This window comes from Ambystoma mexicanum, chromosome 7p (assembly GCF_040938575.1).
Source record: "Ambystoma mexicanum isolate Mex_15411 chromosome 7p, UKY_AmexF1_1, whole genome shotgun sequence".
In the NCBI taxonomy this organism is placed as follows: Eukaryota; Metazoa; Chordata; class Amphibia; order Caudata; family Ambystomatidae; genus Ambystoma; species Ambystoma mexicanum.
Window position 1 is genome coordinate 98837367 of NC_090939.1, and position 16313 is coordinate 98853679.

Genomic DNA, 16313 nt, shown 5'->3' on the forward strand with positions numbered 1-16313 from the left:
TAGTTGGGGTGGGCCCCAGCCCCAGCCCACTTAAGGCCCTGACCTCTGCAATTAGTATACAGCGATAACCTATGACAAATTCGAACTAGCTGGGCACACATTGCGTCAACTGCACTAGCGCTCTGTCTTGACCACCGACAGCACCCGCCCACATACCTGCCCTCTTCGGTTGCTTATTGGAGCCTAGTCAGCCCTCAGGTCATAATCCTGGCAGAATGCACACACCCATCTTAAAGTGTACTCTTAGAACGTTTTCCCATACGAGGACTTCGGTCCCGAGAGCGTTCCAACCACAAACACAAAGCGAATTGAGGGCATTCATATCATGGGAAAGTGGTGTTATATAAATGACAATACAATACAAATCATTATTTTATAGCGCCTAGAGGCGATTTCGTGTGTTAGGGAATTGATGCCAGCGGAATGCAGGCAGGTTGGTTTCTGGCAGGTGTGTGTGTTTCTCAAAGCCTAATGTTTACTCTCTGCGGAGTCTTCCTGGGGGGCGTTTCTTCTCCCAGCAGATGGTAGAGTGTAGAAAGGGGGCCGATGGGCTATAGTGCACCGATGCCCTTTCCTTGGGCTGGGGGGCGGGGGGGTGCGGGGATGGGGGTGCCTGCTCCTACCACGGTCGGGGGTTCCTCCTGCCCAGAGCCGCCCTTGCCCATTGGAGGCCAGGGATGCTGCTGGAAGGGGCGCCTTCCCTCCCGCCCCGTGAACCAGTGCCGTGCCCGCTTGCCAGGGAAGGCTCGTTAGCAGCCGTCGGTCTGCGGAAGGTAAACAGATCCCAGCCCGCAGGAGGGAGGGAGTGTCCCGGCCACACTGGGGGTCTCTTGATGAATGGATGGGGTGGGGGGCAGCTGCACTTCTCAGAGAATCCTAACCTGAGGAGGGTCCTCTTTCTTGCCCGAGGAAAGGAGAGCTCCGCCCCGTTGCCCTGGACTTCGAACTCATTGATTATGGATGGACTGGCCGCCTGCTCCCGAATACTGGTGCCCCGGAGCAGGGTGGGGAGGATAACGGACGCGCTGAGCTGAGGGAGGGAGGACCGCACGCCGGGTAGGGGGACCGCCCGGCGCCCCGGAGCTTGCGACAGGATTGCCGGCGATGGATTAACGAATGGCTGCTTGGACAGGTGGAGCAGGCGTGTGTGGTTCAGGACTGAGACAAAGCGCCCATAGGCTGTGCATTGCAGCCCGCTGTGCTGCTGACCACATAGGCTGTGCATTGCAGCCCGCTGTGCTGCTCTCTCGGCAGGGAAACCCTGGCCATCCATTTGGCATTGCAGTCCAGACCACCCCCTGGCATTGCAGACCCCTAGGCCCTGCTGATCACCGTCCTCTTCGGAGACCCAGCGCAACCACCCCAGTATTGCAGCCTCGGAACACTTGATATCGCCGGAGCACATTTCATCGCCGGCCCGGGAGCACCTCTTATCGCCGCAGTATTGCAGCCCTACACACTCCTCCTCCTGCCCATCCTGGGGCTGCCTGCAGGAGAGGAGCCCGCCACCCACCCCGGGCTGGACCCCCGGTGCTCCCGCCATGCCTGCACGGCAGAGCGCCCTGCTCTGGGGGCTGCTGGCCCTGCTCGCCCCGGGTCTGGCCGCCCAGGATCTGGAGGTTTCCAGGCCCTCCCCCTCCAGGGGGGCCGACTTCGGGATACCCTACCGGGGCCAGGTGTCCAGGAGCGCGGAGCAGATCTACTCGTATAACTACACCAGCCGACCCGGCCAGGTAAGGTCCCTGCTTCCTGTGATTGAAGGGGGGGGGGAGGTGTCCCTCCTGCATGCGTGAGAGGTGGGTGGCCCCTGAAGCACCCCCATAAAGTGTCGAGAACACATTGAGCGTGCAGCAGCCCCTCCACCAGTTACCCTATATGGCCAGTAGAAAGAAACCCTTCCACCACTCAAGATGTGAGGGTCCAGGGGCCCCATAACGTGATGGGAGGGGTCGGCAACCCATAGCCCCTCTCCCCCTTGGAACCATTCATGGCGTGCATGGGCAGAATCTACCCATAACACATCATTTTTGTTGTTGTGTGAAGTTGACGAGACTCTGTGCAGTGACTGATTACCCGCCTGGGCCTGGTAGGGTCGTGTCATTGCAGCTCAGTGACTGACTGCCCGCCTGGGCCCGGCAGAGTCCGTCGTGTCATTGCAGCTCAGTGACTGACTGCCCGCCTGGGCCCGGCAGAGTCGTGTCATTGCAGCTCAGTGACTGACTGCCCGCCTGGGCCCGGCAGAGTCGTGTCATTGCAGCTCAGTGACTGACTGCCCGCCTGGGGCCGGCAGAGTCGTGTCATTGCAGCTCAGTAACTGACTGCCCGCCTGGGCTCGGCAGGGTCGTGTCATTGCAGCTCAGTGACTGATTACACGCCTGGGCCCGGCAGGGTCGTGTCATTGCAGCTCAGTAACTGACTGCCCGCCTGGGCTCGGCAGGGTCGTGTCATTGCAGCTCAGTGACTGATTACACGCCTGGGCCCGGCAGAGTCGTGTCATTGCAGCTCAGTGACTGATTACCTGCCTGGGCCCGGCAGGGTCGTGTCATTGCAGCTCAGTGACTGACTAGCGCTACCCGCCTGGGCCTGGCAGGGTCGTGTCATTGCAGCTCAGTGACTGATTACTGCTCGTTATCAGTTGCAGGTGTGTTTGCGTTTGGGCAGGGTGCCCTAGCTCGCGTGGGACTTTTCCTGATTAGGTGTTCGTGTTTAGCTCCGTGTGCCGACAGCTGCTGCTGCTGCCGCCGCCGCCGCCCAATCCCTCGCTGCTCCCACAAGCGGTTGCCATGGCAACCGACGAGCAGGCACCGCCCACCCTGCCTGTAAAACCGGGGTCTCCTATTGGGCATTTACATTGTAGGGAAAAGATAACGCGATGGCTACTGATTAACCCCAGCAACACGTGGATTATGGCTGTCACACTGTTTGCATGCGCTGGATTGTGTGTCAGCAGCGGGCCAGTCTCGCTCAATTGCCTGTTGTGTGGCCCTTGATTCTGGTGCATGCTGGATGCCGGTGCACTATGTCTCCACTGCCTGGAAAGCCTGTCCTCGGGCAGGATGGCCGGTGCTTTTTAATTCCAAAATACTGGAACAAATGAGGGTGAGAACTTCAAAAGGGCCGGCAGCGGGCGCCCGAAACCACTGCAGAAGCTAATGGACTGTCACCGATTTATTTCGGCATGTTGTCTAGCGCCGACATGTTCCCCCTCGAGGCACGCCGTGACATTGTTAAATGGGTAGGAGCTAGCTAGCGGCGTGTGCTTCTTTTTTTTACTGATGTTTTATGGCTGATTGTATCCCTTTCGTGGGGTCGAATTATTTACACTATATATGAAAGCGATTGCGTTAGACTAGATCGCATTATTTCTTTTTTTTATCATGTGGTTAAAACGTTAAACCTTTTATACTAATAATCCAGAATGTCTATATTGGTGACAAACGTTAGCACTCCCCAAATCGTTTCCTATTGCTAGGATCCGTTTTGAATTGGGCTTACAATCGATAAAATCTATAGTCACATGGAAACAGATGGACCTTTATAGAAAAGTCATTTCGGATGATCAAATACCATCACTGGAAATATTAAAAAGAAAAGAACAAGCATTTCAAACAACAGCTCTTTTGAAATGGATTACAACATAAAGAGAAAAATGCAAGCTGAAGAAATTACCGAAGAACTGTTGGTAAAGAGACCCCAGCATGCGAAAAGAAAATTAAAAACGAATGACTGGATAAAAACAATAGACAAACAAAAAAACTACAAACGGTTCCTTAAATGTGACACAGGAGTAAGAGCCTTAAACAACTACCAGAATATTTAATGCAATTCCCTGATAGGATGATTCGTGACTTATTTTTAAGATTTCGCCTGAGTATACTCCCAACTAGGGGCTACTTAGCGACATTTGATAAAACTGGTTCTACTTCCCCGGACTGCAGATTTTGTAAAGAACTCCAAACACCAGAAACACTATTCCATTTAATCATAGTGTGCCCGATGCTGAAAGAAAAAAGAGAACTATTCAGAACCTTTTTTGGTATTTCCAATAAAGAGATGACGACAGAAGTAAGATGGGCGAATCTGCTAAGAGGAAATGATCAGTGGCTAATAATTACAATAATTAAATTCTGGACCGAGATCATGAAATGAGTCGAAATGAATGGACCAAATGAAATTTTTCTTTCTTTTTTTTAACTATAGATTTGAAAAAGAATGTAATGTAAAGTTTGTAAAATCAAACCAAACATTTAATTAAAAAAAAAAAATCGCATTACACTATTCTCTCACTTTAGGGCAGTGGTATTCAAACGTTTTATGCCAAGCCCCCCTTGAGTACAAATATTGCTGCTACCCCACCCTGAATGTGAATTCTGCTTTTATTTTTTATTAAAATCACTCACCATACTCCTTTTTGGAAGAGCCCCTCCCTGCCCCCCTTCGACCCCCCCCTAGGGGGACCAGCTCCATCATGTGACCACTGCTTTAGGGGCTGGGCGGCGGAGTGGAGTTTGGCTGCAGAGATGTCTGCGTTTATCATGGACAAAATAATGCACACCATAGATAGATATATATATAAAACATTAACACCAAGAAAGCTATGGTGGGTTTAAAAAGGTTTAAAAAAACGTTCAACCTCTAGCGATGTCTACTAGGTGGTGTTGTGGAATGTGTGTCTTGGCTCAAATGGATTTTCCGATTTTTTTTTTTTTTAATTTATTTATTTATTTATTTATCTTTTATATGGGCCCTCCCTTTGGAACAGCTTCCCTGCCGCACTCAAACTTGAGCAGAAGCACCTCCAGTTCTGGAAGCAACTCAAGACCTTTCTTTTCCCTTCCGCTTTCTCTCCTCCTCTCCCCGGCTGATGAACCCGACTGCCCCGCGCACTGTTCACCGGATCACTCTCTGAACTCAGGCCCAGGCCCCTGCATGTCCAGTTGTCCTCTCACTGCCTCCGGACCCCCCAGCACTTAAGGGTCTGTACCTGCAACCCTACAGTGAGCCCCTTCTCTCTCCACTTATGAGCCACCCGGCTGGCTGCCCTTATTAAGTTACCTGCACCTCTCCCTTCCACCTCCCCCAGCACTTCTCCCCTTCCCTCTTACCTGCACTTGCACAGTCTGAATGACACAAGGCCTAGTAAGATCGTTGTTTTGTCCTTCCTCTGTTTCCCCTCCTTGTCTTGTCGCGCCTAGAAACACTTGTGTACAGGCGCGGTATAAATGCCACATATCATATATATTTATATGCACATTGCTTGTACTGTGCTCTGAATGGAATGTTGTTCCAAAAAAAAGAATTAGGCCCCTCCTGTAAAGACCCTGTCATCTGTGCCTGTCTGTGTACCTGATCTGAAGTGTATGTATGTGTGTGTATATATATATATATATATGTGTGTGTGTGTATGGATATTTTTCCCCCTTGCTAATTTCAGTGAAACAGTACTAAGTATATTTTGTGGTCATTGAACATTTTACAAAAAGGTTCCAGTGCCAGACACACAATAGTAACCTGGACAAAGAAAGTAATTTAAGAAAATATATTATATCCATCAAATACTAAGGTAATACTTTGGTACAAGCCTTTTGGGAGCCTGCGTCTGCAACCTTTGGCTCTCCAGATGTTTTTGGACTACAAATCCCACCTGCCCTAACCAGCACAGTCAATCATGAGGGTCCGTGGGAGACTTAGTCTAAAACATCCAGCACACCACTTGTTGCAGACCCCTAATTGACCAGTCTGCCCGTTTCCAGGAGTGGCGGCCTGGTCTACCTCTGCGGTCTTTAATGGCAATAGCGGCCTGGTCGCCCACCCCCTCTATCAATGACCTGCCTGCTTTCCCTCTAGTGCATGTCCCCGGTTCGTAACATACCAGCCAGAAATCCCAGATCTGATCCCAAGTACACATGATAGCTTGTGCTAGAAGCTGGCCAGTGGCAGCACCCCCCTCGTGTGTTTAGAGGGGTGGAAGTTGAGATGTGCCTGCCACTGAGGCGAAGATCACTCTTACCCTTCTTGGTTAAAGCTGCCATGTGCTGGGCGAGCATCGAATTCCTTCCCTTGGCAATTGGTTCAATTTCTTCCTGAGCCACACGTTAAGTAAGCTCCTAATTGTCTCCTGGAAACGCCCAGGAGTCCCCCCAGCTTAATGAGGGAACATCCTATGATTTTTGGGGTAGTCCATGACTTTTTTTGGCCGGGAAGTCCAACGGGGATTAGAAAAGGTCAGCCAAACGCTTGGTATCGTACCAAAACATCAAAGACATTTTTTTCGAATCCCAGAACGAGTTTTTTAAAAACACATTTCGCCAAAATGTAGATGGGGGGGTGGGGGGGATACAAATATGAATTACAGTGGGGGATGTAGGGGCAGCTGTGGGGAGTTTTCCCCCCTGCATTACATTGCAGCGAAATGCATTAAAAGAAGAACACAAATTCAATGTGACTGGAAGAAAAAAATCGATGTTATTGGATTCGGAAAGCTAAATTCGATGGTATAACGGATCCAAACGTTTTGCCCTAATTGTCTTCACCTTCCCGACATCCTAATGACAACCTAGTCCTGGCATACATCCTAACAAAATGAATGAGAGCTAATACCGGAAGTGACGTCAGAAGACGTGAAATTATCGCAAGGCCATGCCAGCTATGGGCGTATTTAGTCCCTGGTGATAAATGCACTTGATTGGCAGTGCATGCGCTTTCCCTTCTGCCACATAGTGACACCTAGTGTGTGTTATGTTGAGGGCGGCCACCCGTGCCTCGGGTGGCCCACACGCACTCACAGCAGGCATGCACACGCATACATCAATGGAGACACGGGACGCGCTGGTGCCAGTTACGTGTCCCGGCGGCAACTGCCGTGGTACGCAGTTTATTTCACCTGCGCATGCGCGGGGCCCAGAACGAGGCTCGCGCATGCACGTACAAACTAACTGGGACGTCACATCCCTTTTTTCTTTAACGACAAACGGTATAACACTCGGGGTGCACAGGCTCCCCTGAACTCGTAAACATGAACACGTTGTTTCGCCAACCTGGAACGGCCTCTCTTGCAGTCGGCTCAGTCCCCTGAGTCCAGGACGTAGTCCTTGAGACGAACCGGTGGCTTGCGGTCTCGGCGGACGGGATACCGGGGCGTGACCGTTGGCAGAGGACAGTCACTGTCTCCCGCTGGAGTGCTCTCGCTCGATGGGACATCCTCTTGCGCTCTGGGGCTCCTTTCCGGACTTAATGTCTCACCCGGGGTCAGGGCTTCATCCGACGTGTCCACTTTCTTGAAGAAGGACCGGTTGCGGGTGACGGTGCCACGCTCGCACGCTGCTGTCACCATTGTCCCTTTCACATGCGTTACCTTCCAGGGGCGAGGTTCAAAAGGTAGAGACAATTTGCCTTCCGGGTGCCGGTTCCGAACTAGCACCGAATCTCCAACTTGCATTTCCGTTTCTCGCAAACCCCTCCTCTCACTCTCCTTCTTATTGCGCAACACACGTTCTTCTTGAACCTTCCCGTCATCAATGACCCCGGGCCCTTGTCCCTCCACTTCCGGCAGCATTCCCCTCGGGCACCGCCCAAACAGCACCTCGGCGGGAGCAACCCCCGTGGACTGGTGGGGCATTGCTCGATATTCTCGCAGGAATTCCACGAGCTTCGTCCGCAGGTCTTCACCCCCACTGGCTGAAATCCTTAGTACCTTGTTGAGCGTCAGCATCATTCTTTCGGCCTCTCCATTAGCTCGTGGCCATAGTGGAGACACCCGGCGGTGATGTCTTCCCCCTTTCTCGGAGGAATTGGGCAAACTGGCTGCCGGTGAATGGGGGTCCATTGTCTGAACACAGTATGTCGGGGTAGCCATGCGTTGCAAACATTTTGTCCAACGCTCTGGTGGTGAACTCCGTTGCAGTCGACTCCACAACCTCTACCTCAGGGTATCTCGACCACTGGTCGATGGCCACCAGAAAGTACATGCCTCGACCAGTCGAGCCAAAATCCACGTGAACAGTCCCCCATGGCTTTGTGCTGAGCTCCATCGAGCATATTGGTGGGGCCTTGTCTCCTGGGTTTGCCGCTTGGCAAGACAGGCACCTTCTCACGAAAATTTCAACCTCACCCTCCAGCTCTGGAAACCAGACCTTGGGCCTTAACCTCGCCTTGGTCTTGACGACCCCTTGATGACCAATGTGCGCCAGTTCCAACACCCGTTTCCTTAGCGCCTGTGGTATGACAATTTGTCGGCCTCTGAGGAGTAGTCCATCATCAGAGATGGATAGCTCGTCTCTAACTCGCCAGAGCGCTTGCAGGTGCCTCCTCGTGGCGCCGTGAGTTGTTGCGCAGCACTTCCCTCCAATCTCCACTTTTCACCGCGGCTTTGATAATGCCAAAGACCTCATCGTTGGAGGATTCCGTCGCTATTGCCAGTCTCGAGAGAGCCATTGGCAGTGCTCCTTCCACAACTTGGCAGATCAAACCTTGGCAGTCCTCTTCACCGCTCTCCAATTCTGCATTCTCCTTGTTAGGATGGCGCGACAGATAGTCTGCTGGGTTGTTGGTTCCCGGTCTGTATATTAGCCGCACACCGTATTCCATGAGGGCCAACATCCACCTCTCAATTCTTGGGGGCGGTTTTGACGACACTCCCGCCAATATGGGCAATAGGGGTTTGTGGTCTGTCACCACCACGACAGGTTTGCCCAAGATGTAGAGGCGGAAATGGCGACAGCCCCACAGGATGGCCAGGGCCTCCCTCTCAATTTGCGAGTATCTCATTTCGGTACTGGAGAGGGCTTTACTTGCGTATGCAATTGGCCGCATGTCCCCCCTTTCGTCGGGCTGTAGCAACACTGCCCCCACGCCTACAGGGCTAGCATCCACTACAATCTCGGACTCCACCGATGGATTGAAGTAGGCCATTGTGTCTTCATCGGACAGGGCATTTTTGAGAGCTTCAAATGCCTCTTGTTCCCGGGCTTCCCACTTCCTTACAGCATCATTTCGCGTCAGTGCCCTGAGTGGTTCCGCCAGCGAAGCCAAACTCTTAATGAAGCGCCCACAGTACGTCACCATAGCCAGGAAACTCCTTACCTCCGTGGGGGACTGTGGTGCGGCAGCTTCCCGAATGTCTCTGATCTTTGCCGGGTCAGGCGATACGCCGGCAGCATGAAAGATGAATCCGAAAAATCCAATTCGGTCTTTAAAGAATTCGCACTTTTGACGGTGTAGAGTGAGGCCCAGATCGTGCAGTCTCTTTAGTGTGTCCTCGAGCCTTTTCATATGTTCAGCTTCAGAGTTGGCGAACACCAAAATATCGTCACTCATGTTCAACACACCTTTTAGGCCTGCCAACGCTCCCCTGATGGTGTTTTGGAACACCTTGGCGGCCGACGAATGCCAAAACTCAGGCGTTTGAACTGGTAGAGACCCTCGTGCGTGGTAAAAGTGGTGATGAATCTGGAGTCCGGGTGGAGCTCAAGCTGGTGATAGCCCGCTCGCAGATCCAATTTAGAGAACACTTTTGCTCCCTGTAGCTCCCCTACGATGTCATCCAGGGTTGGCGTCAAGTGCCTTTCCCTTTTGATTGCGGCATTGGGGAGGCGCATATCTACGCAGATTCTCACCGCGCCAGGCTGTTTTGGCTTGGGCGCGACCACTATAGGCGACACTCAGGGCGTAGGCCCTTCCACTCTCTCAATGATGTCCATGTTCACAAGCGACCGCAGCTCCTCCTCCACCTTCTCCCTTAGATGGAACGGGATCTGCCTATGCTTCAGGGCTGTTGGCCTAATTGAATCGTCAATGTGCAGACGCACAGGGGGCGCCTTTAACTTTCCGACCCCTTCGAAAATGCCCCCAAACTTGTCAAGCAGTGATTCAATGTCCGTCAAATAAACCTCATATGCGAAATGAACCAGGTTCAGTGCTTCAGATGCTGCACAGCTGAGTAACGAATGGGGACTCGCATCCGTGACAAAAAATCTTGCCTTGATCGTTTTTCCTCCCTTGGATACAGGAGTTATGAATACGCCCTTGATTGGCAGCAGAGTTTCCCCGCCGAACGTGAATATCTTCGCCGCTGACCTGTCCAGTGTGGGAGGGCCTGGAATTTTCAGATAGTGTTCTTCCGCCAGTACACAGACCGAGGCCCCGGTGTCAATTAGCACTTGTGTCGGTACTCTTGTATGTCCACTACACACTTGGGCTGTCTCTTTCTCTTGGCTCCAGAGGCAATGTTTGAAATGAAGAACACTTCGTCCTCGTCTTCCTCTTCCTCCTCGGCCAACTGTAGTCTTTGCATTTCCTGCTCCAGGGCCGCAATACTCCGTTGTCTTCTTGACCCGCTCCCCCGAACTCTCGCCGGGCCTCTCTGTGTAGAGATGGGAGCAGGGGCACGACACATTCTCGCATAGTGTCCTGGTCCATTGCACCTGCCACACGATCTTGATTTTGCCGGACACTCCTCCGAATGAGGCAAATCATACCCACAGTCTTGACAGATCAAATTAGACCCATGTGGTGTTTGAGTCCCTTCCCTTCTCTGGCCCCACTTGTCTTTCGATCCGGCTCGCTTGCTGATGGCAAACGCATCCTCAGAGGCGCCCGGTCGCACTGCTGCGTCCATCTTGGCACCTCTCACTTCCGCCAGCTCATACGTCCTGCCACTGTCTAGTATTTGTTGTAGAGTCCACCCTGGCTTTCTCAGTATTTGTCTCCGTAGTTTCCCAGATCTACACCCTTGGATTACCTGATTACGTATCATCAACTCCTCATTGTCCCATCGACATGTGGTGGCCATTAGCTGCAGTCTAGCACAAAATCGATCCCGGGATTCCTCTTCCTTCTGTTTTTCCCCGCAGAATAGGAATCTTTCGTAATCAACATTGGAAAGTGGTATGAAGTGATTCTCCAATGCAGCCTTGACAGCATCATATTTGACTACTTGCAGGTTAAGAGATTCATATATGCGAATGACGTCCAGACCTGCGGAATATAACAGGGTCGCCCTTTTTGCGTCATTGTCAGTTATCCCCGTTGCTGTGAAATACATATCAAGTTTCTTGATCCATAGCAACCACTTTGGACCTAATTTCGACGGGGGACCTGATACATCAAATTCTTGCATTGGTAGCAATGACCCCTGCTGCGCTCTCGTCACTACTGCCGCAGGTCCTCCTTCGCCATCACTTTCTGCCATGTTCACAGGTCGCACAGGCACCTCTTAATGTCTCAGAGGCCGCAAACCTGACTGGGATGGATTTCACACGTACCTCGGATCGCTGGTTGCTAATCCACCACCTTGTCGTGTCCTGCAGCACTCCTCCACAGGGTGTGTGTGTTGAGAACGTCGTCCTCCGGGCTCTGGGGCGACCAAAAGTTCCAAAAATTGCTTGGTTGCACTCAAACAGCAGCGCACAAGCACCTTTTCAGGCCGCTACCGCTGTGTGCTTGCCTCTCGACATTACCGGAATGTTCGCACCGGGTCCGTGCTTCCGTCCGACGTAGCGTTGCTGATTTTTTAAAAATGTTTTTCTTCTCTGCCGTGTATATGGGGCGAGCGCTACGGCGGTATCCCGCCTCGTCACCAGTTGTTATGTTGAGGGCGGCCACCCGTGCCTCCGGTGGCCCACACGCACTCACAGCAGGCATGCACACGCATACATCAATGGAGACACGGGACAAGCTGGTGTCGGTTACGCGTCCCGGTGGCAACTGCTGTGGTACGCAGTTTATTTCACCTGCGCATGCGCGGGGCCCAGAACGAGGCTCGCGCATGCGCTTACAAACTAACTGGGACGTCACAGTGTGCACGGGACGTAACTGCAGGTGGGCAACTGCTGAATCCCAAGAAACCTTGCAAGTTGCAATGTTGACAAACTGCTGCCCGCTTTGCTCAGCTACAGGAGCCCTTGATCGTGCCCACTTGTCATTGTGAAGTGATGTAAGGTGTTCCTTTTTCTTTCTTTTTTTATGAAGGCTGGGCTGCAAGTAACAGGACATGAGGTCACATGATCTCAAAAGCAATGGCTGGCTGATCACTTAACAGCTGACGAGGAACACTTGACCATCTTTGTAAATGCCTCTTCTTGAAGACACATTTCAAGAGAGCCTGCAATATGCTAGCATAGTCACCTGCTTCTAGTAATTCGTTGACACAGCCATGCATCCCATTGCTGACCCTGCTAGGGGTGTCAAATTCACAAAATCACTCTTGAATCGGAGAACAGTCTGTTCCTCGCATTTCTAGCCGTGTTGGTACTTGTGGCGCTGCCCCGTGATGTGACTCGCACGCAGCGGCGTGACGTTGCACGCCGCCGCGTGCTGTATAAATAAACGGGGCGTTCCCGGCCGTGACAGAGCAACCGGGAAGCCCGAACCGGCAAGACGTGTGTGTGTGTGTGTGTGTGTGTCTGTCGGGAGCGGGGGCTTACGGGACCGCATGGGGGCCCCCGACCGACCCCCAACAGTGGCGACGGGTGGATGCGCATGCCCGGGCCCGGTTGTGATCGATGTCACAATTTTTCTAAACGAAACGGAACGGATGACATTTTGTTTCACGCCGTGGCTGTGGATCGCACACGCGGCTGGCAGCCATTTTGTCAACATGCTTGTGGAACTTCTCCAAGCTCCGGTTTGGATGGGGAAGGTGATCCAGGTCTAATTTTTGGACAAACTGCGTGCAGGCATTCTAACCTGCATATACATGCCCAATTTTTGATTTTTACTTCACATTTGGGCCTCCTACGTCGAGTGAGAGCAAGGAGAAGGGCTAAAATGGCAGGGCCTGCCTAGCCCAGTTTTTCTTCTTCTGTCCTTCAGCCAATTTTTGGAACATTTACACCACTGGTGTTGCTGCAGTGGAGGGGCACTGTGCTTCTTCATCCTCTTCATCATCAGGCTGCTGTGGCCTCTTCTTCGTCCTCTTCATCATCAGGGCGGAGTACTGCAGTGGCGGATCCTCAAGTGGGCAGTCATCTCTTCTATTCATCAAAGCTGAAGGCAAGATTCCACCATACTGTCGCTGTGCCTGTGGAAGGGGCATCCAGGTGCGTGGTGGTGGTGGGTGACTGAGTTGCGGCCCCCAGGTCCCAGTGTGGGGGTGCCTGTGCGCTCAGGCCCATGAGTGGCGCTGGTGGGCAAGGCGGTGGGCACCTTGCAGCCGCACCACCTCCCCAGGACGGTGGCCAAGCGGGAGGTCAACAACAAGCTCCTCAGGCTCCAGTGATTCCAGCTATACAGCCAGTGGCCGCTCCACAGCTACCCACTCAACCTCAAGTAGGCGGTCAAGCTCCTGTGCCTCAAGGGCCACTGATCGTGCAGCCAGTTGCCCAGCCAGGACCTCCCATCATGGCCCAAGCGCGAGCCCATGCAGCCCTGCAGCCCATCCCAGAATTTGATGCGTCGGGCCCGCCGTCCAGCATGGGGCCTAGGTGGAGGAGATGGGTCGGGCGTCTCGACATGTACTTCCGGGCCGCCCAGGTGACGGATGACGACAGCAGGGTGGCCACGATGCTGTACTCAGCTGGGCCGACGGTCCAGGAAATTTTCGAGTCGCTTCCTGCGGGGGATGGCACCTATGACGCAGCCAAGGCGGCACTCCTGGCCCACTTCCTCCCCCTTGCCAACGTGGACTATGAGAGGTTTGTCATGCTCTCGGCCAAGCAAAAGGACGATGAAACATTGGACACTTTTTTTTATGGACGCCTGTGTCGCCTCTCCCAGGGCTGTGCGTGGGGAGACCGGAGGACATGATTCGCACGATGCTAATTCAGGCGTGCTCCTCAGGCAAACTCAGGAGGCAGGTCCTGAGAGAGCCGGGTATCACTCTGCCCCACATACTGGAACTGGGCCACTGCCATGAGGTGGCAGAAGCTCAATCAATTAAGATGGAGGCAGGATCCCGCTCAGTAAAGTCTGAGGTGGTGTGTGCCATGTGGCATGGTGGAAGAGGAGTGAGAAGACCTGGGGTGGGACCCCAGGACAGAGCAGGGAGAGCGGGGGAATCATGCCAGAAGTGCGGATACGACCTCCCTCACCCGACCGAGTGTCCGGCAGCTGGAAAGACTTGTGGTAGGTGTGGCCTGCCTGACCATTTTTCGAGGGTATGCAGGGCTGCCCTGCCCGTGTTGGTACCAAGAGGACAGGCTCGAGTTTGGGTCCCGTGCCAGAACCGCCCACCGAATGTGGCCCAGGTGGACCAGGGCGGGGAGGATGCCCAGGAGGAGGAGGCAGAGGAGGATGAAGAGAACATTTTCTTTGTCTCCAGTGTGTAGGTCCTAAAAGGAAAGAACAGAAGGCAGCCGAGGTGTGTGGTTGAGATCAATCATTCGCCTGTGCTGGTGGACACGGGAGCCTCGGTCAATGTGATGGCCAGGGGGCACTATGATACCCTTGAATCCCCCCGAAGCTGCTAATACCGAGGGCCCGCATATTTGCGTTTGGAGGACTGGAACCGATACGACTAGACTGTGCCTTCGTAGCGAAGGTGGAGCATGAGGGCCCGCAGATCAAAGCCCGGTTCTACGTGACGCCCGTGAGCAACAACACTCTGCTAAGATGTGCGGCTGCGGAGGCCCTCGGAATTGTCAGCTTCGCGTACTCGGTGTATCTCGAAGACATCAATGACTTACTCGATAAATATGCCGCCCTCTTCAAGGGCATTGGAATGATGACTGGTGACCCGGTGCGGTTGCACATCGACGAGTCTGTGCAGCCCGTTGCCCTGAAAAACCGGAGGGTACCGTTCCATCTCACGGAGCAGGTGGATAAGGAACTGGACAACCTGGTGAATTTGGACATTATTGAAAAGGTGGAGGGCCCCACTTCTTGGGTAGCCCCGATTGTTGTGGCTAGGAAGCCAAAGCAACCTGACTCTGTCCGCATTTGTGTAGATATGAGGCTCCCCAACAAGGTCATCAAGAGGGAGCGGCATCTCACCCCTACCATCGATGACATTATTGCGGAAGTGCAAGGGGCTCGATTCATCTCCAAATTAGATCTCCGAGCGGATATCACCAGGTCGTTCTCCATCCGGAGTCTCGGTATATCACCACCTTCACCACTCACCGGGGGCTCTACCGATACAAGAGACTCGGCTTCGGAGTATCATCAGCTGCGGAGGTCTTTCAGAATATTATTCGAGGTGCCCTCGCAGATCTGGAGGGCGTCTTAAGCATCAGCAATGATATTCTGGTGTTCGCAAAGACCGAGGTGGCCCATCTGAGAAAGCTGGGGAAGACTTTTGAAAGACTGCAATCGCTAGGTCTCACCCTTCACAGGGACAAGTGTGAGTTCCTGCGCCCTTCCATCGAATTCTTCGGTTTTGTCTTTAAAGAAGGGGGTGTGTCACCAGACCCGAGGAAGGTCCAGGACATTAAGAAGGCGCAGCCTCCAGAGTCGGCGTCGGACATTAGGAGTTTCCTTGGCATGGTGACATACTGTGGGCGCTTCATCCAGAACCTTGCCTCGAGATCAGAACTGCTTAGGGCCCTGATGAAAAAAGAGTCAGCCTGGCACTGGGGCCTGCTTGAGCAAGCGGCCTTTGAAGACATCAAAAGCGCCCTGACAGCGGAGGACACCATGGCGTTTTTCGATCCGGCGCTAACATCGGAAATCGTTGTGGATGCCAGTCCATTTGGTCTAGGGGCCGTCTTAACTCAGGTGGACCGGGACGGGAGCATCCGGCCAGTGGCCTACGCCAGCAAAGCGCTCTCCGAAACTGAACAAAGATACTCGCAGATCGAGCGTGAGGCTCTGGCGGTCCTCTGGGGCTGCAGACACTTTCGCCTCTACGTCTTGGGGCGTCCAGTGACGGTGGTGACGGACCACAAGCCCCTGCTGCCCATTCTGGCAGGGTCATCCTCCAAGCCACCGGCCAGAATCGCGAGGTGGATGCTCACCCTTCTCGAATACGGAGTGACACTGGTGTACCGGCCAGGGTCCAACAACGCAGCGGATTATCTCTCACGGCATCCGGGAGTGCGTGGGGGAGAGGAGTACGACACCTGCGAGGAGGAAGCCGACGATCACGTCCGGATGGTGGTGGAGGCAGCCACGCCTAACGCAATGCCTCTCTCAGAGCTGTAAGCGGCAGCTGCCGAGGACGAGTGTTTTAAGATCCTCCAGCACTCCATGCAGCACGGCTCCTGGAAGTCTGTCCTAGAATCCCTGGCGGGGCGGACCCAGGAGGCCAAGACAGCACTCGAGCAGCTGTGGAAGGTTAAGGAGGAACTCTCGTTCTCGGCGTCTGGCCTGCTGCTGCGAGGCGACCGGATCGTGGTCCCCCAGGCAAAGATGCAAGACGTGATCGCTCTGGCTCACCA

General features: G+C 53.4%; 1 protein-coding gene across 2 annotated transcripts in view; it reads left to right on the plus strand.

Annotated features, from left to right (window-relative positions):
• Positions 1-609: 609 nt before the first annotated feature.
• SIDT1 (SID1 transmembrane family member 1) overlaps positions 610-16313 on the plus strand; it is a 737146-nt gene continuing 721442 nt past the window's right edge. For both annotated transcript variants that reach the window (XM_069635864.1, XM_069635865.1), the window contains exon 1: positions 610-1733. In XM_069635864.1, coding sequence (XP_069491965.1) covers positions 1542-1733 — 192 coding nt within the window. In that variant the 5' untranslated portion in view covers positions 610-1541. The remainder of the gene's footprint in view (positions 1734-16313) is intronic.